The sequence below is a fragment of the Eleutherodactylus coqui genome, chromosome 3 (genome assembly GCF_035609145.1).
Source record: "Eleutherodactylus coqui strain aEleCoq1 chromosome 3, aEleCoq1.hap1, whole genome shotgun sequence".
Lineage (NCBI taxonomy): Eukaryota > Metazoa > Chordata > Amphibia > Anura > Eleutherodactylidae > Eleutherodactylus > Eleutherodactylus coqui.
In genome coordinates this window covers 191,542,052-191,569,130 of record NC_089839.1, presented here as the reverse complement: position 1 = coordinate 191,569,130, position 27,079 = coordinate 191,542,052, and the positions used below count along the sequence as shown (strand labels likewise).

Below are 27,079 nucleotides of genomic sequence, written 5' to 3'. Positions count from 1 at the left end.
TCTTTATAGGCATTTAATGGGGCTGTGTACTATTCGCGGATTAGGAAGGACAGCACATGGCCCAAAATACATGTGTACAGGGGACCTAAGTAAATATGTCCCAGTGTACTGGTGTCTTTCAAAAAAAGGGCTTCTTCACACGGGCGTATTCGCACGCATATTTGTGCATGAAAAATTTGCAAGCACAATACGCAGAGAATAGAATGATTTGAATGGTTCATTCACATTTCCTAATTCTTGTGCGCAAAAACATAGAATGTGCTCTATTTTATATGCATTTGCACACCAAAGGTCCCCACAGAAGGCTATGAGGATATGCAAGCGTGCATGCAATCTGCAAGGGAATGCGCGAAATACAGCGCAAAACAACGGCAAAAAAAACATCTGGACCTACACAGCCTTTTAAATTGGGGTGTTGCACACGCATATGAGCAGGCCCTGAGTGCGCAAAAAGTACCGTAGAATACGCAGACATACGTGCAAAAGCACCATGTTCACATGGCAAATGCATTGCGCTGAGGCGTGTGAACCCGCCCTCATTCTGAATTTGACTTTGGATGGAATGGAGAAAATAATACTGATGTGTGACCATGCGAGAACAGAAGGGCAGTGTGGAGGCAAGAATTAAATACTTAAAGGAACAGTCCTGGCAAATCTGATACATTGTGTTAAGCCAGTGCAGGGCCTGATAGAGGGGAGCATGATACAAGGATTCTCTCTAGGGTGCTATTTAACCCCTCAGTGACTGCCAATACGCCTTTTTACTGACATCACTAATGGGCTTTAAACCTGCACATAAATCTTTTTAAGGCAGTGACTTGGTTGACTACTGACAGCCAGGATCCTGCTTTAACAGCCACGAATTGAAAAACCCGAGATCCTTGCAATTTAGTCCTTTACATGCCACAATCAATAGCAACTGCATCATGTAAGAAGATGACAGGGGAAGGGAATCCTTCTGTCATCCATTGGCACACCACAATGCTCTCGCAAGGTACCAATGGCTTCTCATGGCAGCCGGAAGCCTGAAAAAGGCCTCCATATCTGCCATGTTAGTCAGCCTATTAGCGCATGACAGCAGCCTATTAGACTCTGTGACAGGCGGAGCCTTAGTAGAATGCATTGCATAAGTAATGCAGTGTACTATCCTAGCGATCTAATGATCGCATTTTCAATTCCCCTTAAGGAACTAACAAAACAGCGTCAAAACCGTTCTATAAAGTTGAATTTAAAGACAAAAATGCAGTTTAAGAAAAAAATATATATTTTCCCCACAAAAAAAACTTTTCATATGGATAAAATACTCCCAAAAATTAAAAAAACAAGGCATAATAGGTATTACCGCATTCAAAATGATCCAGACAATAAAAATATTGTGTTACTTAAAGGGGTTGTCTCGCGAAAGCAAGTGGGGTTAAGCACTTCTGTATGGCCATATTAATGCACTTTGTAATATACATCATGCATTAAATATGAGCCATACAGAAGTTATTCACTTACCCACTCCGTTGCTGGCGTCCCCGTCTCCATGGCTCCGTCTAATTTCAGCGTCTAATCGCCCAATTAGACGCGCTTGCGCAGAAGGGTCTTCTCCCTTCTGGTCGGTCCGGGCACGAGCGGCGTTCTGGCTCCGCCCCTTCTACGCGTCATCGCGTAGCTCCGCCCCGTCATGTGTGCCGATTCCAGCCAATCAGGAGGCTGGAATCGGCAATGGACCGCACAGAGCCCACGGTGCACCATGGGAGAAGACCCGCGGTGCACCATGGGAGAAAACCGCGGTGCATCCCTTGGAAAGGACCGGCGGCCATCTTTGGAAGAAGTTTTATAAGTTGATGAAACGCTAGAATGGTGAGTAGAAACCTTCTTTAAACCTTCTTTACACGTGTACATTGTAATGTTTGATTTAGAAGGGGAACTGGGCAGAAAAAAAAAGCCACTTTTGCCTCGGGACAACCCCTTTAACTCACATGGTGAATGCCGTAAAAAGTCAGAATTGCTATTTTTATTTTGTTTGCCTCACAAAAACACAATAAAACACAATTCGAAAGCCACCTGTACCTCAAACTGGTACTAATAAAAACGACAACTCTTCCCGCACTCATATGGTTATGTCAATTAGTTATGGCTCTTGCCATGAAAATTGCTTGGTCCTTAAGGCAAAAAATAGGCACATCACTGAAGGGTTAAATTCCTGTGTCATAAACCACCCCACAAGCCCTGCACAGGACCTTATAACACATGAAGCACTAACCACAGCACTATCTACTGGATAACAGGAAGTACTACAGTTCAAAAATTTCAAAAATTCTCTCTTTTAACCAATACTTCTGTTGCTTATGTGTTATCCCCCCAGACTAGATGGTCCATCAGTTTGGCACACTGTTCCTTTAAGATACCTTCGATATAAATATTTCCTCTCTCATGTTGAGAACATTACAGTTTTAATTTTCACATACAGTAATATAGAAGGACTAATTATTCCCCCAAGAGCTCTACAAGATGTCAGTATATGAGCTGTGAATAATGTATTTTTAGGCACCTTCAGACTCAGTAACACCCGAACTTGGTAAACTTGTATGATCAGATAGAAGATTTATCATTCTTACTATTATCTTCTAATTTATGGAAACAACATATTTCATCTTGTTACAAAGTGGAAAACTTGAATACCAATCATATCAGACCTGGAATCTCATATGACATCACACCTAAAGGAGTTTTCCGGGATGCTTAAACTGATGACCTATTCTCAAGATAGGTCATCAATATTATATTGGTAGGGGGCTGCTGCTCAAGAACTCCCATGTTCGTGAAGGGGACTGAGCTGTAATATTAGGCAGAGCCACTATACAATGTATGGCACTGTGCCTGGTATCACTGAAGCGGCCATAGTACTCTTGTAAGGTTGCCAGAGCCGGTAAAGCACGGGCCTGGGCAGTAATTTACACTTAGAGCCCGCTGTTAGTATTTATTTTTTACCAGCCACATCCAGACAAGCAGCAACAACATGACCAAGCGCTATATCTCACACTCTGAAGTTCTAGTCAAGGCGCCAATAGAGCGCTCATAAAAGATCACCACTTTTCACCCCAGCGTCTAAGTGGCATACAGTACATGCAGGAACCAGGCTCAGGTAATACTCCCAAACAATGCTTCAAATGTAAAGGGGTTGTCCCATTTCTAGCTTTCCATGACCTATTCTCAGGATGTCATTAATAGCAGATCAGTGAGGTTCTACTGACCGGGACCCCTTAGTGATTAGCTGTTTCCCTGGGCTGGTGTCTTTGTGTACTGTATTGAAAGCAGACATTGTGCTGTGGCCCTGGTTGGTATTGTAGGCCTAATTCACTTTAATAGGATTCAGCTTGCAGTACCAACCTGGGCCACTATGCGATGTACAGAGCTGTCTGCTTTCTACAGTGCAACAGCTCAGTACACAAAGGCACCAGTAAGGGAAACAAGTGATCCCTGGGAGTCCCAGGTGGCCGATCAGCTATTGATAATGTATCCTGAAAATAGGTCATCAATAGCTATAAATTGGACAACCCCTTTAATGGTAAAGTCTCAGGTATTGCAGGACAGTAACAGTTTGTGTGCTCCATTCTCAGGTTGCGCCAGTGTTTGGGGGTCCCCTAGTTCACAGAGGCTCCTAGACAATTGCTCAGTTTGTAAGCCCCAAACCAAGCATTGTCTATGGCTGTAATCTATGAGCTCTATAGCAATAGTTCTTTATTTCAGAACATGCTTAATGCAATATTCCACAATTGGCCAGGACTGGCTCTGCAGCCATAATTCCAGTTTAATAAACATCACGGTCAGCACAAAAAACGATAGCAAAAAGCCGCTGCAATTAGTGTCAATGTAACCTTCCTGTCCAGATGTTGTAGAAATCTGTGGAAGCTTTATATAAGGCACTAACAAATTAGCATTTCACAGCCTTTTATGCAACACAGTACCTATGAAATCCGATTAAGTGAAAATGATTTGACATTTCTACACCATTTCATCTGGTAAACATTTTGTTTCCTCTCACAGATTTTTCTTTCTTATTTGCCACATAGATTTAATAAAGCTTCAGTTTTCTAAGGGAACTCCAGATAATCCTGTTTAGTTCATGTCCAATCGATATCCGTATGGCCTACAGAGAGCACATACTTCTTATGTTATTGTAATCTCATGGACACTCCAGCCAGTGAGCCAGACTACATGGAATCAGATGGCCCTGGCCCTTGTCTAGACATCAGTGGCCCTCAATGCAGTTTCTCTGATCCTGTCCTGACCCATAGACAATGAAAAGAACTTTCACGGCAGAGGATATTATTTTGATATACTGACATTAGAGATAAGAAAACTTTGAAAAGTTTGGTTCGGACGCTTGGTCAAACTTTTGCAAAACGTTCGGCTTGATCTGAATTAGTTCGAACCAAACCAGAAGTTCACCAAAGCCCCTAAAACTGGTGTATAATACTTGTCTAAGAGCCTACAACACCAGTTATACACCAGTTTTCAGGACTAGTCTTGAGCAAACCGACCCAGTAGAACCCTCTTTCAGATAGAACTTTGCCAAAAGCTTGATGCAGATTCAACCTGACACAGAATTCTTCTGGTTCAGTTTGCTCAACAGTAACTGACATCTATGAAGATACCATATTTGACAACATGGTCGGACTGGGCAACCAGAGTACCAAAAGATCTTCAGGTGCATCCCGGCTCTGACACAACAAGATTCTAATACAACATGGCCGCAAAGCTCCAGCAGTAGACAATCCCATTCAGAGGTGACTTTGGAGCCAATCATTTCCCACTAAGGTATACATTCAACAACTGAGTATATTACATTTAACATAATAAAAAGAAAAAAAAATGAATCAATGAAAATGTAAATAAAAAAAAAAAGATATAAATAAAAAAAAATACTTGCCAATAAAAATATTTAAAGTGCATATTAAAATTTGGTGTTTTCAATAATATACTAATATTAGAAATTAATTTAAAAAATCACATCCGCTAGCATAACAAAGTACTAGGAGCATAGGAGTACTATGTGATGATAATGTTAATGGGAATGTATCATCAGAAAATTATGTTAAGTCCGAGCTGGATGCAAAACAAAAATGTCACAAGTACTAAGAAACATCAGTAACGACGAGTTTAAAAATGCAATGAAAATATTTGGACAAATGTATTGCATCAAATGGAGAGTACTTTGAAGGAAACAGAAGTTTCAAAATGTAAAAATAAATAGATAATTTTTAATAACTGAATTCCTGTTTCTTTTGGGTACCCCCTCACACTAATGCAGAGGACACAAAATATAACAAAACCAAAAAGTGGAGGAATGGGACATATGATCCTCCTAAACTACTAATGCATTGAGACCCTACCAAAAAGCTGAACACTTGCCCTGATAAGGGCGACTTAATGTCAGGAATTTGAGGTAACCCTGCCTTTTTTTAGTTGGAAAAGGGGGATAATGTTTAGTACAATAAATAACAGTATGTGCGATATAAGTGTTAAACAAGGACACAATGAACCAGATGTAATAGCAATGTAGGAATAGCAATAAGTCAGGAGATAGAGGTTATAACAGTCCAAAGAACCTTAACACCAAACAAAATTATCTGACAGTAGAACAGGCCCGACTAGACCAAAAATACCTTCAGACTAGAAGTATAACAGGTGTTCTCCATGAGGAGGAGCTGGAATAAATGTGTACAGAGAGGCACTGATTGGCAGGCTGGGACATACACCTCTCATCTGACCAATCCATCCACGCACCAGCAGAGAAATGCCCATGTCGGTATCCAATGCTGGAAAGACACTGAGCATGTGGTCACCCTGGTCCTAATCCGACATGGCCAGCAAACCATTACAAATGGCCTATTGTTAAAGTCATGTTTTTGTGTTAAACATTTTTTTTAAATTTTCGGTGATTATTTTTATTTACTATGCCACAATCTATGCTTAAAAAAAATCTGACTACAAACTCTAATAATAGGCTGATGCTTCTTGTTATGTACAGCAGCCACATAGATCATAGGAACAACAGACATTGACTTCTTGGGAAGAGTATTGTGGGCATGCTGTGAACTACGCAGGGAGGAGGAGGAGTGAGCTGTGAAGGGAGAGGTAGGACATAAATTATGACCATCATCTATTGTGAATATCGAATCCTGTGTTAGCTTTCATTGTAATCCTGTATGTGATAATAATGAGATGACTGCTGAAAAGTTTTCTCTACAGGAAGTGTCAAGCTATTGTTAGGCTTAATGGTCAGTGTGAGTACGGTAGGATTTTAGGATATGGGAAATGTAAAAAAAACCCCACCAAAAATGAAAAAAAAAGTGCAATGCAAAAACTTTATTTAAACAATAGCTCATTTTCTGATGACACATTTCCTTTAACACAGTGCAGTCATCGTGGGAGTAATTCCCTTTCAAGATCTGAAATTTACATCTCCTTTTTTTTCTCCATCATTTTCTCAGGTACAAGATGTTAAATGCCAGCTCACTTCACAATATCGGTTTTGTTTCCAAGCCAGGCTGAAAACTACAAACTTGTTGATAATGAAGCAGAAGGCATTACTGTAGACATTCTAAGCCTGGAGAAGTAAAGCAGGGAGGCTAATTACCAACATTCCTTAATGAATTACTAAGCAGTGTGTGGTAAATCTGTGTGCGTTTTTCTCGTGCTGATCCCCCAAATTCATCCTCGACTTATTTCTTAAAAGGTTAAAGTTCCCTCTAGTGATTAGAGTCGAAATCAGACATGATTGTCCAAGGTAAGTGTATCTACGTCCAAGATTCTGGAGTTCAGCCTGGTACTTTTAATCTAATTTTACCATGTTTATAGTAGTGACGGGGGGAAAAAAAAAAACGTTAATCTTGTGGCACGGTCGGGCAGGTTAAATTTACCATGCAGTACTGGGTAGAATGCTACATAGTTGTAGCCTGGCCAAAATGAAATTCCTTAAGCCTCTTTTGAAAGGCAAGAATGCCTCTCGCTTGTCACTTTTAATTCACTTACAATTTGGGCTTTGATTGTTAAAAAATTAAAAAAAGAAATAGTTATACAACCAGTAAAAAAAAAAAAAGTTAAGACAATTATATCATTCTCAAAGTGGTGCCTATTGTAGAATTGTATAACCGAGCAGAGGGCACATGCCGTATAAACACAATAGGCTATCCAAAATAATAAAAAACCATTAACTTTTTTATTTACATTTCTTGCAAACAGTAAAGATTAATTCAGTTAAGAATTTTTAGGAGACAACAACCATCTGATAGTCAACATCTAAATAAAGTTTCTGGTTCAAAAATGCTTTTTTTTTACAAATTCAAAAATGTATCTTATTCGTTATTATGTCTCATGTCCGTATAACATAGATAGAGCTGTAACATTTTTATTACACGTGTTCTGTTATAAGTTATATAGTTTTACATTTGCTGTATACTGTTTCGTGCAGCTATGGAATCAAAACAATAAATTTAAGACTTTACATATTTCTTTATTTTTGTTCCCACTTAAAAAAAAAAAATTCAAAAATTGTTGGTATTTTATCAACAATTAATTCACTGAAGAATTTTTTATTGTAAGCAAAAAAGGTAAAGGGTTTCCCATTATAACAATACTTTTTTACAGCTGGTGTAAAATAAAAAAAAGTAGTAAGTACCCACCTCACTTCAGACCCCTGAGAAACACCTGAGTGGCTCCAATGACGATCCCAGTATGTACGTCCGGTGGAAGTAAGGTGACAGCTGCAGCCAATCAGAGGACGCAGCCTAACCAACCATTAACCTGGTATTAGTGCTAGTATCTTGGGTGCCATGATGCCAGGAGTTCGGGACGGCGAAACGGTGGCCTCTGATTGACTGTCACCTGACTTTTGCCAGACATACAGCCAATTATATTTCTGGCATTTCCAGTTCCTATACCGGGGTCGGGTGCAAAAGTGTAATGGGCAGCAGCGCTTCCATTGATTTCAATTGGAGTGAAGCCCTCTATGATGCTTCCGCCTTTGACCCCAATGACACCGTCCAGGCTTTCTGCACTGACAGTGGGCCAGGAAATCAGCTAATCACTGGTGATCTCGAGGGATAGGCCCCCAGAGATCAACTATTGATGACCTATCCTGAGGATAGGTCATCAGTAGTATTTGGCTCGAAAACCCCTTAAGGCCTTAGTCACACGGGCGTTTTTTTCCGCGATTTGCGGATCGCATGACGGATGCGCATCCGCAAATTGCGTGACCGGGGCCGAAAAATCGCCCGAAAAAACTGCTCCTAGCCGCGTTTCAATAGAAACGTGCCGGAGCTGTGCAGAGCTGTCCAGCGCATTGAATTCAATGGAGCCGACAATACAGCCAGCTCCATTGAAAGCAATGTTCTGCGGGCGATCTTAGGATGAATTTTCGGGAAGGGCTTAAATATATAAGCCCTTCCCTGCAATTCATCCAGAAATGTATAAAAATAAAAAATATACTAACCTATATATACTCACTCACCTATTCATGAATTCATGAATGGGTGAGTGAGTGCTGCCTCTGATTGGCTCAGCGCAGGGACCAATCAGGGGCAGCTCTCAGCTGTCATTCATGAATGGGTGTGAGTGAGAGCTGCCTCTGATTGGTCAGGCTGTGACCAATCAGAGGCAGCTCATTCAGCAGGCGGGGATTTTAAATCCCCGGTTGCTGAAAACTACAGAGAGCAGTTCAGGAGAACTGCTAGCCGGCCGCGGCTGAACTCCGTCTGCCGGGACCAGGTGAGTATATATATATATATTTTTTTTTTTTTTACACATTTCTGGATGAATTGCAGGGAAGGGCTTATATATTCAAGCCCTTCCCGAAAATTCATCCCGCGCTCGCCAGCAGCCCATTGCTTTCAATGGAGCCGGCTGTATTGCCGGCTCCATTGAATTCAATGGGCAAACATCATTCTTCTCTGCCACAGCTGTTACAGCTGTGGCAGTGGAGAATGATTTGTCTACTATATGTTCTCAATGGGGTCGGCGCTGCTGCCGCCGGCCCCATTGAGCGCATATAGAGAAGAGAACAGGAATTGCAGATCGCAGATAGGTGCGATCTGCGATTTCTGTTCTATAATTTATCGGACAAGCGCATAAAAAGCACTCATGTGTCCGATACCATTGCAAAGCAATGGTTTTATAAAATCACCGGACGCATGCGCATGTGCAAATCACGCGAAAAAAACGCCCGTCTGACTGAGCCCTAAAGGTGCGTTCACACTTTACGGAAATGTTGATTATTAAAGTGAATGGGCACCTGTTTAGGCATTATGTGAACAGTTCAATGATTTCAATGGAACTCTGTAATGCTTAATTTGCCCTGCGGAGGCGCTGCAAGAAATTTGAACACTTGATATTGAATACTTGATGCTTCCTCCACAGATTAATACTGAACACTAAAAATCCCAGCAACAGCATCTTGTCGAGAGACCCATCTAACAGGAAGGAATTGTTTAAAGGGAGGTGACCCTTTAGAACATCTACGGAGGATTTTAATAAGTTGGCGCTATACAAATAAAAAGATTTATCCATTTTTTATTTATATCTTGCTTGGGAATGTGTGACATCTCCGCGAATGTAAGGCGTTTTTCTGTCAAAAACGCCTCTCATCACTTCAGGGAAGTAGGAATTCAGTGAGAATCCTCGCACTCGCGTGCAGCTCACATGCGATGCAATGTTTTTTACAGCCCCATTGAAACAATGAGTGAGGCGTATCTAGGGAACACCCAAATATAGCACTTGCTGCAATTTTTTCCCGCAACGCGATGTGATGCAGGAAAAACAAACAAACGATCATGTATATGACCCCATTCAAAAGAACGGAGTTCATATTCATGTGAGATTTGTGCATCTCTCAACACACAAATCTCTCACGATTTTCTCGACTGTGTGAAAGCAGCCTTAGGGTGCCAGTCCACGGGCGTGATTTCGCCGGAGGTAAACTGCCAGAGAATCACCTCCCCCCCCCCCCCCCGGCACACTGTCCACAAGCGGAGAATCATTGCGATTCTCCGCTCGTGACGGGCAATTCGCAGTATGCTGCGAATTGCCCCGATTCTCCGCGGTCAACCTATCTACCAGATAGGGCTGACTGGCGGAGATTTGGCGGCGGCTCCTGCTCCCGGGCTGCGGGTCTCCGACGCAGGATACCGCAACGCCCGTGGACAGGGGGCCTTACTGTTTGCATATGCCCGTTGACTGGTCTATGTGAGCAGCCATGATATATACTGTAGCTCATCCTATACAATATTGCAGCCCTTCACTGTAGTGATCAGCAGGGGTCTTGGAGGTCAGATCATAACCAGTGAAGCGCTGACGGACTATCCTAGCGACAGGCCATTAAAGTTCTAGTCCCAAAGAACCCATTAAGCAGTCATAAATGGGAAGGTAAGACCATGTTGAAGGTTATCTTCATGTACTGAAGGCTGCAGTAGAAGTAACATAGAACAATAGAGCAAATTCTAAGAGGACAATGTGATATTTACTATACCCACACCAGACCTTATCTGCTGCAGTAATGACCTCGACCCACTCGCTGCCAACCCCCAATATGAATGGCTGCAGACGTTTGGCTGTTTCATGGCGCAGCATCTCATGCACCTGTTTTCAGAACACTTTGTTTTCTTGCACTAAGAGACCAACCTGGAGGAAATTCTTAACAAAGCAACACTGATTTATGAGAGAGTAAAATCTAGAGGTGTACGGGATGGAACAGCAATAAATCAAAGAACAAAAGAAAGGAGAATAAAAAAACACTGCAGAAAGTGAAGAAAAGTCAGAGAACAGAATGTAGCAAAGTCGGAGAACAAGTTGGAGAATTCTTGGAACTTTGAAAGTCAAACTTAAGGAGTTGTCTGGTTTACATAACCCAGCTTCATTTACTTTGTTACAGGTGTAGCAATTATTAACCCGAGGGGCACATCATGATAACTTAATTTACAGCATGATAGTATTTGGACTTAAAGTGGCTGTCCAGTTGTAAGCAGTTGGTGGCCTGTCATCAGGAAAGGTTTTCAATACTAGATCAGCAGGGATCTGCTGGCTGGAATCACAGCAGATCAGCAGTTTGCAGGCTTAGTGTGCTTGTGCACTGAACTGGTTTCCATAGGAAGCAGACAGCTCCGTTCCCCCTGCAGTGGCCAAACTTGGTATTACAGGCCAAATTTCCATATTACACCATCAGATTCATACAGGATCCCATTGAGGGGATGCTTACTTAGAGGGGTTGTCCCGCGCCGAAACGGTTTTTTTTTTTATTCAATAGGCCCCCCGTTCGGCGCGAGACAAACCCAAGGGATGGGTTAAAAAAAAAAAGGTTTAGGGCTCATGTCCACGGGCAAAATATGATTTAAGATCCGCAGCGGATCTCCCGCACGCGGATCCGCATCCCATAGGGATGCATTGACCACCCGCGGGTAGATAAATACCCGCGGATCGTCAATAAAAGGGATTTAAAAAAAAATGGAGCATGGAAAAATCCGGACCATGCTCCATTTTCGTGCGGGTCTCCCGCGGGGACGGCTCCCGCGGGCTTCTATTGAAGCCTATGGAAGCCGTCCGGATCCGCGGGAGACCTAAAATAGGAATTTAAAGTATTTACCATCCGGCGCGGGCGGGGAAGGTCAGCTGTTCCTCACGGCCGCATCTTCCTTGCTTCGGCTCGGCGGATGTGCCCGGCGCATGCGCGCGGCACGTCGGCGACGTGCCGGCGACGTGCCGCCGGCGTCAGGAATTCATCCGCCGGCCGAAAATGAAGATCCGGCCGTGAGGAACAGCTGATCTTCTCCGCCCGCGCCGGATGGTAAATACTTTTAAATTCTTATTTTCGGCGCTCATGTCCGCGGGGCAGGAGGGACCCGCTGCAGATTCTACATGGAGAATCTGCAGCGGATCTGATTTTCCCCGTGGACATGAGGCCTTAGTACTTACCCGAATCCCCGCGCTGCGGCGACTTCTTACTTACCTTACCAAGATGGCCACCGGGATCTTCACCCACGATGCACCGCGGGTCTTCTCCCATGGTGCACCGTGGACTGTGCGGTCCATTGCCGATTCCAGCCTCCTGATTGGCTGGAATCGGCACACGTGACGGGGCGGAGCTACGAGGACCAGCTCTCCGGCACGAGCGGCCCCATTCACCAGGAAGAAGACCGGACTGCGCATGCGCGTCTAAAAACGCCAGAAGACAGCGAATTTAGACGGATCCATGGCGACGGGGACGCTAGCAACGGAGCAGGTAAGTGAATAACTTCTGTATGGCTCATAATTAATGCACGATGTACATTACAAAGTGCATTAATATGGCCATACAGAAGTGCTGAACCCCACTTGATTTCACAAGACAACCCCTTTAAGTTGGTAAAGGATTGATAGAACTTCCAGTGGTCGGGCTTGATGTTCTGCTGCATGGGGGTTTATAATGATAATATTATATGATCCTATAGCATAGTCTGTCAGCAATATACATCTCTGTACTCCCAGAAATAAGACATAACACTGAAAGTATTTAGTGTGATCAGACATATTCAGTGCATAGAACAGCCAATCACCATCTGTACAGGGAGCGATAACCACCTGTGCTGTGAAAATGATCAATCCACAATCATTAGCCTCTTCCTTAGCCAGCCTCTTGTGATTCCATCTGCATCCCTACTGAGATACTCTACATGATATATTGGTGTTACCTGATTAGACAAAGGATTATTCTATGATTTCCGATGTATTATAATTTTGCATAGAATTTTTTTTTGTGGGAGTGGGGGTAAGAAGGGGTTTAAAATATATGGATAAAAGGATAAAAGGGTTGAGTTAAAGGGGTTGTCTCGCGGCACCAAGTGGGGTTATACACTTCTGTATGGCCATATTAATGCACTTTGTAATGTACATCGTGCATTAAATATGAGCCATACAGAAGTTATTCACTTACCTGCTCCGTTGCTGGCGTCCCCGTCTCCATGGCTCCGTCTAATTTCGCTTTCTTCTGGCGTTTTTAGACGCGCTTGCGCTGTGCGGTCTTCTGCCTGGTAAATGGGGCCGCTCGTGCCGGAGAGCTGGTCATCGTAGCTCCGCCCCGTCACGTGTGCCGATTCCAGCCAATCAGGAGGCTGGAATCGGCAATGGACCGCACAGAGCCCACGGTGCACCATGGGAGAAGACCCGCGGTGCATCGTGGGTGAAGATCCCGGCGGCCATCTTGGTGAAGGAAGAAGTAGGAAGAAAGAAGAAGTTGCAGAGCGGGGATTCGGGTAAGTAATATATATATTTTTTTTTAACACATCCCTTGGGTTTGTCCTGCGCCGAACGGGGGGCCTATGGAAAAAAAAAAAAAACAGTTTTGGCGCGAGACAACCCCTTTAAGTAGATACAATGCTGAAGTTGGTTATGATAGTTGATATAGTTATGCATTCAGATTTTTAATGATCTTCTGGATTTTAAGTGGGTGCTCCGGTGGGCCCACGTTCTGACATGGTAATGGGTCACAAAGTTTAGAGGTGTAACTTGAAGCTCCTGGGGCCCATTGCAAAATCTATAACAGGGCCCTGGTGTTAATATAGGAAAGCTTTCCATTCACGCTCCTCATCTATTAGCCAGAGTAGCTACAAGGAGCATTTACTGTATCACCAGGGTTGCTAACCGTCCAAAAATCCTTGGACAGTCCATAAAAACAGGAGACTTTTTTGCAATGTGCAGGATATCACTGTGAGCGCACAAAACGTGGTTACCAGCAGTGCGTTGGCAGTTTGAGACGTAAAATGCTAATGACAGGTTCCCTTTACTTATGAACTGAATAAAACTATACATTTAATTAAAGGGGTATTCTGGGAGTGAAAAAAAATTATATGGTCAGGGAAAAATTAAATATAGAAAAAGAGGCATACCCACTACTCATGTGGCCCCCGGTCTAGCACAGCAGCCCCTGTACCTGCCACACTGATCCCGGAAGAAAATGAGACAGTCATGTTCCGATCATTGTGCATGTGACCACTTAGCCAATCACAGGCTTCAACAGTGATCGGCCATGAATGGCACATGATTGCTGAAGCTTGTGATTAGCTAAGCTATCACATGAACAATGAATGGCATGTGATTGGCGCCTCTGTCATGATCATGGTGGTGGGAACTGGGGCTTCTTTACTAGACTGGAGGGCCATGAGAAAAGCCAGTTGGCCATATATTTTTCCCCTCCTGGAAAACTCTTTAAAATGGTTGTACGAAGATCACAACTGATCCCCTATCCAAAGAATAGGGAATAACTTTCTGATCGGTGGGGGTTTCACCACTGAGACTGAGACCCCCCACCAATCGATCCAGAAAAAGAGTGTCATGTGTCTCCCATTCTCTTCACTGTGGGCTAACTGCACCGCCAGTGAAGAGGAGACTGAATGAAGAGTAGGTTGTGCAAATGTGCTGACTCTTCATTCATTTTCAATAGGGCTGCTGAGATAGCCAAGTGGCAAGAGATCGGGTAATTCCATTAGCCCCATTGAAATAAATGACGCACCAACAGTGCATGCTCGACTAGCGCACCATTTATTCTGCCGTCATTGCGGGGGGATGAAGCGACCCTGCATTAACAAGCAGGGGGGGGGGGGCGCAGGAGTCCTGTTCTCGAGATCGGTGGGGGTCTCAGCGGTGTGATAGGAGATAACTTGTGATCTTGGTACAACCCTTTAATGAATTATAATATATAAAAATTGTCTGTTTTTTCTTTCAGTGGCCTGCCCTAAAATTTACTTATGGCCACTTTCACATGTCAGGAGTGGGTCCAAAATATGGAAGATATGCAAATTTTCTCTGTAGGTTGCACTTTGGTTTTGGCTTGGACATACATGCAAAGCACTGACCAGAATAATGGTATTTGAAAGTGGTCTATAAGGAAATTGCTTGAATCTTCTCAGAATTGCCCGTTTCTGTGTTACAAGTGTTTATATTTACTTCCGCCGGTCCCTAATAATCCGTCTTTATTGTCTCCAGAGAAGGAGCCTGATCTTGTTTCTCCCTGATAAAGATGCATTGTGTTGCCTTTTACTTTCTTTGGTCTAAATCTCAATGTGTGAAATTAAATCTATTCTTAAGCATGGAGAATTTTCCAGTAATTAGGAAGCTAGATGTCCCCGTGGTGCCCAGATACTAACAAGCTCCTGCCGATTCTCATCTAACAAGGAGTGAAAGCTTCTGTCGCCAACGACACAAAAACAAAAAGACGGGATTACAGTGATGATTTGCAAAACTAAAAACCGGATACAAGGAATTAAAGGACCACTACAGCTCAAGACTGCACTTTCTAGAACTTTCTAAGCACCCTGTTAGATAATTTATCGTTTGACCGAGCGAGTGATGTCGCCGCTAGCTCAATCGCCCTCGTACAGACTGTTTAGACAGACAGATACATTGTTGACTCGTTCAAATGAGAATCATTCAGTCTTTCACATTCGCTGTATAAGTGGCTCAGAACGACTGAACCTGCGCTGTTTAACCGAACGATACGTGAACGACCCAACAATGGGTTTTATCAGTGATTAAAGTGGTATTCCAGGACTTTTACTATTGCCATTACTTTTACTATTCATCAATACTTGATTGTCCCTCGGGATCCCCGCGGATTAGCTGACTGTCCGGCCAACTGTCAGTGCAGTCATCATTGGTGGTCAGAGGCGGTAGTGTAATACATGGCTTCACTCCCATTAATTTCTCCCATAATTTATTACACTGGATGACAACGTCAAGCCCGCTACATTGACAAAGGGCCGTAAGATCAGCTGATCGGCAGGGATCCCAAGTGGTGGACCCCACTGATCAACTATTGATGACCTATCCTGAGCACAGGTCATTAATAGTAAAAGCCTCACTTTAATAACAATCACGTATATGTATGTAAATGGCGGCTTTATATCAGAAGTGATCATAGGGGCAGGGAGCGTTCTAGACCTCCTTTAAATTATCCCACTGAAGATTACTACAGTTGCCCTCTTTTCTGCCTGGAATGGCTGATAACCGGAAACAAGAGAGCAAAGTCAAGTAAACAACACAACAAAAGAAGATGAACTCTAGGTTTAAGTTTTGAAAAGAAGCCAAAAAAGTTGAAAAATTGTTGTGTTGAGATCTGTAGGATAAATTATCTTTACCTGGACCTCGTGGTCTGAACACCGAGATGATATTAATCATACTTCATAGTAAAACTATCCTTCGAGACTGCAAGAAGCGAGCGCTCATGCAGGTAAAATCTTGATTTGTAAGGACATTGAAAAATAGCAAAGACATTAATTTTGGAATGTAAGCTCTTCAGGGACAACATTAAAAGGAGTTGCGTTATATTTAAAGTCCGAAACTGGGTATGATGGGCATTCGGGCAACTCAGGAGTCATCTCTATACACCGGCCCAAGCCCGGATAAATGAGGAGGGTGAGGGAAAGACCTGGTGACCTACCCTGTAAAACCCTTGCCTTGGAAACCCTATGAAAGAGCTCTCAAATGATTCAGATATGGTATGTGATGGCAGGCCCCCAAGGCCAAAGGGTTCTCTAAATGCTACTGCAGAAGAGCAAGGTCTAAGTACAAGTAGTCGGGGTTTTCATCATAGCGCAACTGGGGGAAGCCCTCAGGTAGCCTAGCTGCTTATGCACCTCATAATGAAAGCAAAGTACTGCGCTGTACCATAGCTCACATACTAGCAACATGGAATGTGCATGGCCTGAGTCTAGGGAAATTGGGCATTGTGAAACGCGAAATGACAAGACTTAACATTGATATTCTTGGGATTAGCGAATCGCACTGGACAGGTAATGGATATTTCAGTCTGATTACTTCACATTGCACTATGCCAGACATGAGGAAATCAAGAGGAATGGAGTAGCCTTTATTACAAGCAAGGGGACCTCAAAGGCCGTAGAAAGTTTTACAACAATCAGCGACCGTATCATTGCTATCCGGATATGTGGTAACCCAGTGAACATCTCAATCTTACAGGTCTATGCCCCAACGACGGATGCCAAAGAGGAAACCATTGAAGATTTTTATGCCAACGTTCTTGGTGTAAGAAATGAAGCCAGTGATCGCCTGGTACAGTTCTGCCAAGAAAACCATCTCAGGATAGCAAACACATGGTTTATGCAACCCAAACACCAAATGTACTAATGTATAGTGTTCACTAACTCAGCTTAGTCTTCCTTCATTCTCAAGCCAGGCCCCCTTTACCTTTCAGTTTTCTTTCGACCCTGCACCGCCACTCAATCCTACAAATGGATGCTGATGGAGGGACAAACCAGTCACAGACTGAAACAGTCAACCTGTTTTCTGCCCTAAGTATCTAGGAAGGACATTGGCACAGGTGCAGAGCACCTCTATCGGAATATGTAGATGCATGGGATCACTTCATGTGCCCCTCCATTGGTGGACATTTGTAGGATGGAGTATTGGCACTGGGCAGAAAGAAAACTTGGTTGTAAGGGGTCTTTTCTTTGGAAGAAAAGAGAATGGAGCAGGATTACTGGACACTATACACTAATTAGAAAGTTGCGCAAATACCATCATATGTGGTTTTGAACTTTTTATATATTAGGTACTGCAGAGCTGCACTCACTATTCCGCTAGTGGAGTCACTGTGTCCATACATTACTTATCCAGTACTGATCCCGAGTTACATCCTGTGTTATACTCCACAGCTGCATTCACTATTCTGCTGGTGGAATCACTGTGTACATACATTACTTATCCAGTACTGATCCTGAGTTACATCCTGTGTTATACTCCAGAGCTGCACTCACTATTCTGCTGGTGGAGTCACTGTTTGTACATGCATTACTTATTCTGTACTGATCATGAGTTACATCCCGTTTTATACTGCAGAGCTGCATTCACAATTCTGCTTGGTGTCTCTAGATGCCATAGACATAACCCCAGCACTGTAGCGGAGGTGACTATTCATACGTAAGACCGCCTGGTGTAAAGAAGACAATTCACAAACACAAATCAGCAGTGCAAGTGCTGTGCAGACACCGAACAAACAGGAGCAGGAAAGTGTTATAAAATTTCAGCTCTGAAGCCTGCAGAATTGTAAATGCAGCCTTTGAGTATACATAGCTCAGGACTAGTAAAAGAGACTGTGTTAATGCATTTATGTATTTATTCCTACAGTGCCAGAACGTGGCAGTAGAAGTATATACTGCAGTACAGTATGGCACAACCTTCTCTGTTCCCATTTACATGGGTCAATGCGTGGGCAAGAACGTTTACTGCCTGATCATTGTGACGTGTAAAAGTCATTCACATTCGCCATGTCAGTGAATGAGAACGACTGAACAGTCGGTATTCAAACCGAATGATTAGCAAAGAGCCAATGATGATTATCGAGCAAATTATCGCTCATCGTTGGCCAATTACGACTCATTTTTGCTTGTTTAAACAAATTTTGAAATATGTTTTTCTGGTATAAAAGGGCCTTAAAGGGGGACTCTAGAGACTTTTTAAATTTCTTCTCGTGATGACCGATAGGTTTTCAATAGACGATCGATGGGGACTATGGAATTCAATGGGAGCTGTATTACACTTTCTGCTTCCTGCGCTGACTGCAGTGACAGTGACCCTCAGAGTCAGCTGATTGGCCGTTGATCATCAACAAAAAAAATGTAAAAGTCACAGGATATCCCTTTAACAATTGTTGGACTACAATTCAGAGAGAATCAAACAGTGTAAAGTGCTTTAAACAAGTGGCGAAATCTGCTGAAAATTCTGCACCAAAATCCGCAGCAAACCAGCGACGTCTAAATGCTTTATTACACTTCCACACAACACAAAGGCTGTACGAAGCTGTAATCTGATAATGTACATGAGACCTAATTTAAACTGTTATGTAGGTTAAGTACTATATGTTAAAAGTTTTGTCCAGTTGTAAACTATCGATGGCTTATTCTTAAGTTAGATCATCAATAGTTAATTGGGAGGGATCCACCACTCAGGAAACTAGTTGATCAGCTGTTGACTGTTCTAATACGCTCAGGCATGGAGTTGATTTCTGCAGAAAGCAGACAGCTCCATTCCCACTGCAGTGGCAAGGCTTTTTATTGCCAAGTTCCCTTTAAAGTTAATAGGAATGTTGCCTGCAATACCTAGCCTGACCACTGCAGTGGGAACAGAGCTGTCTGCTTCCTGCAGAAATCAGCTCAGTGCACAGGCCCAGTAAACAGCTGATCAGCAGGGTTCTCTGGTGATGGACACCCGCAGATCTATTATTGATGATTTTTCCTAAGAATAGGCCAAGAATAGTTTACAACTGGACATACCCTTTAATTGTGAAATATTGTCTCCAGGTGGATATATACAATTTAAAGGGGTTTTAACACTATTAAAATGGCATATTGATAAACTGATGATTGGGAACCAATGTTTGTATATGTACGTCTATAACTGGTCCCCCAAAAATTGGGCTTGACCAATGTGTATTGTATATTTAAACTATCCTAGCAAAAGTAGTTGGACACCTGAGCAAGAATCCAAAGTAGTATTTATTTCCATATATTAATACTTAGTGGGGCTCATTTGGCACTAGTGCCATTGGATACTCTCTGTGGCAAACTTTCTACTAATGCCTGATACAGTTCAGCTGATATTTCCCTCCATTCATCCTGCAAATGTTTGAGGAGTTCTCTCAAAGAAGACGCATCAGCTCATCTACAGTGGTACAAGGAGCATCGTCATTAGACTGTTGAGCAATTAAAGAAAATTCTATGTAGTGACAAATTGTTCTACTCCATCTTCACATCAGATGGCGTTACCTGGGTGTGGAGGATGCTGGGGAAGGCCTTCTGTCTGAGTGTGTTGTGCTAACCTTTAAGTACAGTGGAGGTTCTGTTATGTTCCACTGATGTGTTACATGGCATGATCTTGGCCCATTGGTTGTGGTGACAAGAAGCATGAACACGGAGGTGTACCCTGACATTCTAGATAATAATGTGCTGCCAACAATGTGGTAATATTCTGGGAATGGTCAGCCATACTTCCAACATGACAACGCATCTGGTCACACATCCAATGCTAGTTTACGTTGGTTTGAGGATATAGATGTTCCACGACTGGACTGGCTACACAGAGTCCCGACCTGAACCCTACTGAACATCTTTGGGACAAACTGGAACGTCGGGTCAGGAAATATGAACAGCGTCTATCTTCTTTGAGAGAACTCGCGAGATATTTGCAGGATGAATGGAGGGAAATACAAGTTAAAGTGTATCAAACATTAGTAGCAAGTATGCCATGGAGATTCCGATATTATTAGGGCCAAAGGAGCCCCACTAAGTATTAACATATGGCAACAAATACTACTTTTGATTCTTGCTCAGATGTCCAATTAAGTTTGGTAGGAGAGTGTATATTACTGTATATCCTCTAAGGCTCTGTTCACACTTCATTTATGTTCTACATTTAGTGCATGTCTCAGGAAAGCTCCAAACGCGCATGCAGAATGTGTTCATAGGCCAAGAAAGTATCGTTTTGGCACACTCCTAGCACGAGGTATTTCACTGTAAGTAGTGCAGTAGACTATGGTATTCCATACACAGGTGTCCAGTTAATAAACAGTGTGATATATTTAACTATTGGGCCATATGGGTGACATAGGACACCGCACACCGATATGATGGCAAACATTATAACCTCCCACCTCCTGGCATACTGTATACCACCGACAGAACGTAATAACAGCGTGTGTGCACGGCCTTACAATTGTACTATAAACCCAAACACGGTTGTTAGCATCCGCTGGAATTTGTAGTTCCTATTGAATCAGAAAGCTACCACCTCTAAGAACTATCCGGCGTATTCAGCACCGTACGGTGAAACGCACGGATTTGCATTATACATTATCTAAACCGCGGCTTTTTAACACGGCAGGGGAGCGAACGCTCAGTTATACACTTCAGATAACTCCTGTGGTATTGTGTTATCATCCCCGGCAGGTGGCTGCGCTATTTTTAAGGTACAGACAACGATGCTATAGGATGCAGGATTAGACTATGTTACAGATGTAGCAGAGCTGAATTTGTTGTTTGATGCAGTCCTATGTAAATGCAGATTCCATAGCTGGCTAAATGATCGGCCCGGATACCCCCTATACCATATGGTTCAGATCGCTGGTGGATAGGTTATTACAGTCGTGGCATGATGTTGCTGCGAACCTCTCTAGGCTACATACTGCTAGATAAAACAGTTTTCTCCAATCCAACCTACCTGCCATTTATGTTTCCTTGCCATCAACACTCTATCTGTAGATCCTGCTGAAATCAGCTGCCTCCACCAAATGTTGTCGGTAGTATTAAACCACAAGTAACACTTTGACAAACTCAGCTCTACTACATCAGAAAAACTCAACTCCTCGGCATCTGATAAACTCAATACTACTACACCTGATACCGTAAACTCAACACTGCCACATCAGGTAAATTACAGCTTTGCTAGTCTTGCAAACTCAGTCCCGCTATGTCAGAGCAACTCAACCCCGCTACGTTAAACTCATCTTCTCTACTATTTCCAAAGACACCTGCTTTATCCAATTCAGCACTGCTACATCAAGCACAGTATAGTACCGCATCAGGTGCAAAATATTCCAACTTTTCTACCCTCCACAAACTCAGCTGTTCTACATCCAATAAAACTCAGCACTGCTACATATCTACTATTAAAAAAAAATGACCATATTTCACCAAAGGTAGTTTACCGCTGCTGGTAATGAGATGCTCTGCACCAAAGAACAATATTCTGCAAGATTCAAGGGCAGAACTCTACGAAACTTCTTGCCAATGCTGGAGTCTTAGCAAAACCTACTGTAGATGTAGCAGAGCTGACTTGGCGTTTAACTCTTTGGGGTTGTATCATTTACGCATTGAGAACACAAGCGGGTTGTAGGTAATTATAAAACCTACTTTGCAGAAGGTTAATTAGATTTCCGCATCGCTCTGGTGCAAAGTGAGAAAGGAAGGCACCTACCTTGAGAACTTCCATTGGTACCTGGGCAGCAGTTGGCAGGCTGGTGGACACGCTGACGTTGATGGCTGGTGTGTGACTGGCTGCTACTCTCTGCTGTATGAACTGAGCTGCCTGCTGCTTCTGTTGCTGCTCACGACGTTCTTGCTCTTGCATCTGCTCACGCATGAGCTGCTGGCGTAGCAAAATCCGTGATGTCATATTGGAGGAGCTTAGTGGAGGCTTGGACGCTCCTGGATGCTCTGCTGAGCTGCTGTAAAAAGGCAAGAAAGAGACTCCTAATTAGTTGGGAGTATTACCGCTGTGGACAAAGCAATGGGGTAAAGGGGTCTGTACTGTCCTTTATGCACCCGAACCATTCACAGACTCAACCGCTCAACCGGCTTTCTGCCCTGTGTACAATTTGGCAGCATAAAAGTGGTCGAAAAAAGGTAATACATAGCAAGAAAATAAAAAAATACAATATATACAACCAGTGTCGGCCTCAAGTTAGATGGCATCCTATTCTGATTATTTTTGCCCCCCCCCCCCAAAAAAAGCCCCAAAACAACAAAAAAAATATGCATTGCAACAATAGGCAGTCTGCCTGTTACCTCTGTGTGCAGAGAGCAGCATACCGATACCAAAGCAGATCAGTGAATAAATACTGTGCCAGAACCAAACTCAGAACATAAATATGGCACCAGAACCAAGTTCATCACATATATACAGCACCAAGCTCATAATGTAAATATGATACCAGAGCCAAGCTCGTAACATAAGTACAGTACCAGAACCAAGCTCATAAAGTAAATATAGCACAAAGAAACCTCAGTTCATAGATACAATACCAGAAACAAGCTCAACACATAAATACAGCACCAGAACAGCTCAATGAATAAATACTGTGCCAGGATCAAGTTTGTAACAGAAATATAACTCCAGAACGGAGATCATACCACAAATTCAACACCAGAACCAAGCTCAGCATGAACCAACCTCAGTATATAGATACGATGCCAGAACCAAGCTCATCAAATAAATACAGCACCATAAATACAGCACCATAACAGCAGTGAATAAATACTGTTTCAGAACAAAGTTCATTACATAAATACAGCACTATAACCAAGCTCATAATATAAATATGGCACCAGAACCCAACTCAGTACATAAATACAGCACCAGAACCAAGCCTATGTCATAAATACAGTAGTAGACCTAAGCAAATGTCTTTTAGGAGCTAAGAGGGCTGATTGCGCCCAACTCACATCCCTCTGCTTCTCCCTCTAGAAGATGGTGGCCAGCGTCCTCTGCAACCATCTGGGTGGTACTCAGCTTTAGTTGACTATTCATACATTGTAGTGATTCTATAAATTTAGAGCTTAAATATAAACGCTCTGGATAAATTTGTCCCATCAAATGTTGTATTACAGAGATAATCTCCCTTACAGGGAACACAGGAACTCCATGTGCCGCCCAGCAGACTCCGATCACAGTTCATATACAAATTAGGTAGGCAATACCTACTGATCTCCATTTCAGACATAGAAGCCTATGGTTCCATCCAGGGGCTCCGTCTGACTTCCGCTTGTTGGAGATTCAGGCGCAACTAGTGGTGGAAGACACACATTACTTTTATTTATGTCACTGAATGCTCCCTTCCATTGCATGGTGCCCAGTGTGGTATTTTATGGTGGTACGTCTACCCCTTTAATCGGTGAACTGACATACAGTCTAGAAGTAACTATACAGCGCCCAATTATAGTTGCGTGGTCAAATATGTTGGCCAATTAGCATTTCCATACAGCTGCCTAAATAACAATCCTATACAGTCTTACAACCGCCAAACACTGCAAAAGTAATATACTATAAAGTGGTGACTAAGTAGCAGTAGTGCCACATAATGCCCAAGTATATAAGACAATAGGGTGCCCAAATAACATAATAAGATTAAATTGTGTAATATAATGTCTGCATAATAACGATAAACCAAGCCAAACTGAGACAATGATTGGCTGCAGTGGTCACATGTCCCTAGTGTTTGTGACATCATTGTTGCTGCAGCAGGGAGGAAACTGGAGAGCCGAACATCACAGAGCTGGGGGTCGGATGAGGAGAGTAGAACTTTCTTTTAAAGTTTTTCCTCACCCTTAGGGCGCCCACCCACTGGCGTTTGCGATTTTCGTGCGTGAAAAACGCCGCGTTTTTCGCGGCGTTTTCGCGGCTTTTCCATTAATTTCCATTGACTTTCATGGGTGCATTAGGAGAAAAATAAGGACACATATGCAACTGACAGTTCCTATGTTAAAAAACGCAACGCAAAACGCCAGTGGACAGGAGTACATTCAATTCTAATTGCTCTGCAGGAAAAACGCAAAACGCAAAGAAAAAAGAATTGCCAGTGGGTGGGCGCCCTTAGAGAGAATAAAAGATTTGGGGGGGGGCTGGATAATTCCTTCAGGGCGCTTTTACACGGAGCGTAAACTCTGTGAAGTTTCCGCAGTTGAATTTGTAAATCAGCAGAAGATCCACACTGTGGAAAAATCCGCACCACTTAGATGCAGATTTGGCTGCTGAGGATTAGATACATATTTGCTGGCAAATCCATCCTGCGTGATCGTAGTTTAAGGGGACGTTCACACACAGCGGAATTTTTCGGATTTTCTGCAGCAAAAATCCGCAATAGACTTCATCCCTTCCATTGGGTGAAATTAGCTGTAGATCTGAACCACAAGTTTGCGTCAAAATCTGTGCCAAAGGTGTAGACTTTGACTTGATTTTTGGCATGGAAATGATGTGGCTTTTACTGTGGATTTTCCACAGCTGTAAAAATCTGCAGCAAATCCACAGTATTTAGGGTATGTTTTTCGTGGCAAATTTCACCTAAAAAAACATGGCAAAATCCGCGAGTTTCTGACACACGTTTTGGCGCGGGTTTTGCCCTATGAATAGGCAAAATCCGCATGCAAAATTCTGATACAGAAAATTGCATTTCCACATCAAGAGATCAGACATTTTTCGCATCGAAATTCTACATGCAAATTTTGCCCATTGATGCAAATTTGATGCAGATCTACAGCAGATTTTGCCTCTTTGATTGAAGGACTGAATTCTGCTGTGGAGTCACACCAAAATCCACGGCAAAATCCAAAACCATATGGTGCAGATTTTGTTATATATTTGATTTTCATTTTTCTCATCTGTGGAAAATCCGCAGCAAATCCACCATGAGTGAGCGTACCATTAAGATTCCTGTTCAGAACCCTCAGATGTCCCTCCTTTACTATGGGCAGCCAATAAGTACATCTTGCTTGTTACGAAGGCCGACCCTGTATGCAACAATCCGTGAGCCCTTTAACGTGACACGTAAATAAGGTCGTCTCTCCACAGATGGTAATGGCAGGAAGTCAGTATATTTCTTCTTTACTTCCTGCTGATTTTCTTACATAGTATATTTAGAAAAACCTCCGAGATCCTTAACAGCTTTGCTAACACAGTGTTAGACTTCTCACCGCAAAGCAGAATCCTGATATTTCCCAAACAATTCCACATCAATCGTCACATCCACTTGCTAATTAGGAGCCAAGAGCGTGTATGAAAATCTGGATATACACTTTGTCAAAAAAAAAAAATCCGGTCCCTAGAAGAAGTTGTCGTTTTGCTGCAAAACTCGGTATGCAGTTATATCTCAGGCAGATATACAAATGATTAGAGTTGTGGTGATTAGATGAATGGTCTTGCCATCTTAGGCCATAAAAGTGGTTCCACCCTTGGCCTATAAAAGACTCTCAGAGGCTCCTTGTGTGTAGTGACCTCTGGATGGTTATAGTGATGAATTTCCACCACTTGGGCCGTTCTGACTAGACTGTTAGTAGGTGTTGGGACCAGTGGATGTGTGAGGGCACACAAGCCGACTAGGCTCAAGATGCCCTCAACAGACCACCAGTAGAGAGGATTGTCTGAACATCCGACAAGCTCCAACTGTTTCATTGACCGCCATCCAAAGACAGATGACTCCATCGTTACCCCCATGTGTCTGTCGGAACCATTTCCAGGTGTAGGACATTTGGTCTCTCAACCCCCATTATGTGTATGGCCTTTGACACCCATCGTCTCCTCTGTTTGCAAAGGTGTCATGAACAATGAAACTGGATTCCTAAGAGTGGAACTGGGTTGTCTTCAGCAAGAAATCCAGTCTTAGTTTGGGTGCTGATGATGGCCATGTTTGTGTCTGCAGACCTCGGGGTGAGCGGCTCAATCCTGCCTTTGCTGTAGAGCGGCACACTGACCCCACTGCTTGTGTGATGGTCTGGGGGTAAGTCACCCCTAGTAGTGGTACGAGGGACAATGACATCTCAGCGATATGTTCAGGACATCCTGCAGCCACATGTGTTCCTCTCATGGCAGCTTCCAAGAGGCTTCCAGCAGGATAATGCTCAGCTGCACACACAAGGGGGTGACAGGAATATCCCCACAACATTGTCACATTTCCTCGGCTGCTCGGTCGCCAGGTTTATTGCCAAGAGAACATGTATAGGAGCATTTGGGACACCACCTTCCACAGCCTATGAGTTTGAGGCTCAGTTACAAAAAATGTAGAGCAATATGAGGCAGGATACCATACTAAACCCATATGCCTCTATGCCCGCTCATATCATATCTTGTATCCAAGCTAGAGGCAGTACAACAGGGTACTAGAGCCTCCATGCCCGCCTGTATCACATCTTGTATTCAAGCTAGAGGTGGTACAACAGGGTACTAGAACCTCAATGCTTGTCCGTATCACATCTTGTATCCAAGCTAGAGGTGATACAACAGGGTACTAGGGCCTCCATGCCTGCTTGTATCACATCTTGTATCCAAGCTAGAGGCGGTACAACATGGTACTATAGCCTCCACGCCCACCTATTTCACATCTTGTATCCAAGCTAGAGGCAGTACAACATGGTACTAGAGCCTCTATGCCCACCCATATCACATCTTGTATCCAAGCTAGAGGCGGTACATCAGGGTACTAGAGCCTCTATGCCCACCCATATCACATCTTGTATCCAAGCTAGAGGCTGTACAACAGGGTACTAGAGCCTCCTTCAAGTGT

General features: G+C 43.2%; 1 protein-coding gene across 9 annotated transcripts in view; it reads right to left on the bottom strand.

Annotated features, from left to right (window-relative positions):
- The window catches only part of MITF (melanocyte inducing transcription factor), a 232,389-nt gene that overhangs the window by 67,017 nt on the left and 138,293 nt on the right, over positions 1–27,079 (bottom strand). For 6 of the 9 annotated variants that reach the window (XM_066596679.1, XM_066596682.1, XM_066596684.1 and 3 more), the window contains exon 2: positions 22,003–22,252. In XM_066596679.1, coding sequence (XP_066452776.1) covers positions 22,003–22,252 — 250 coding nt within the window. The remainder of the gene's footprint in view (positions 1–22,002; positions 22,253–27,079) is intronic. The other 3 variants (XM_066596681.1, XM_066596685.1, XM_066596692.1) reach the window with 1 other exon arrangement.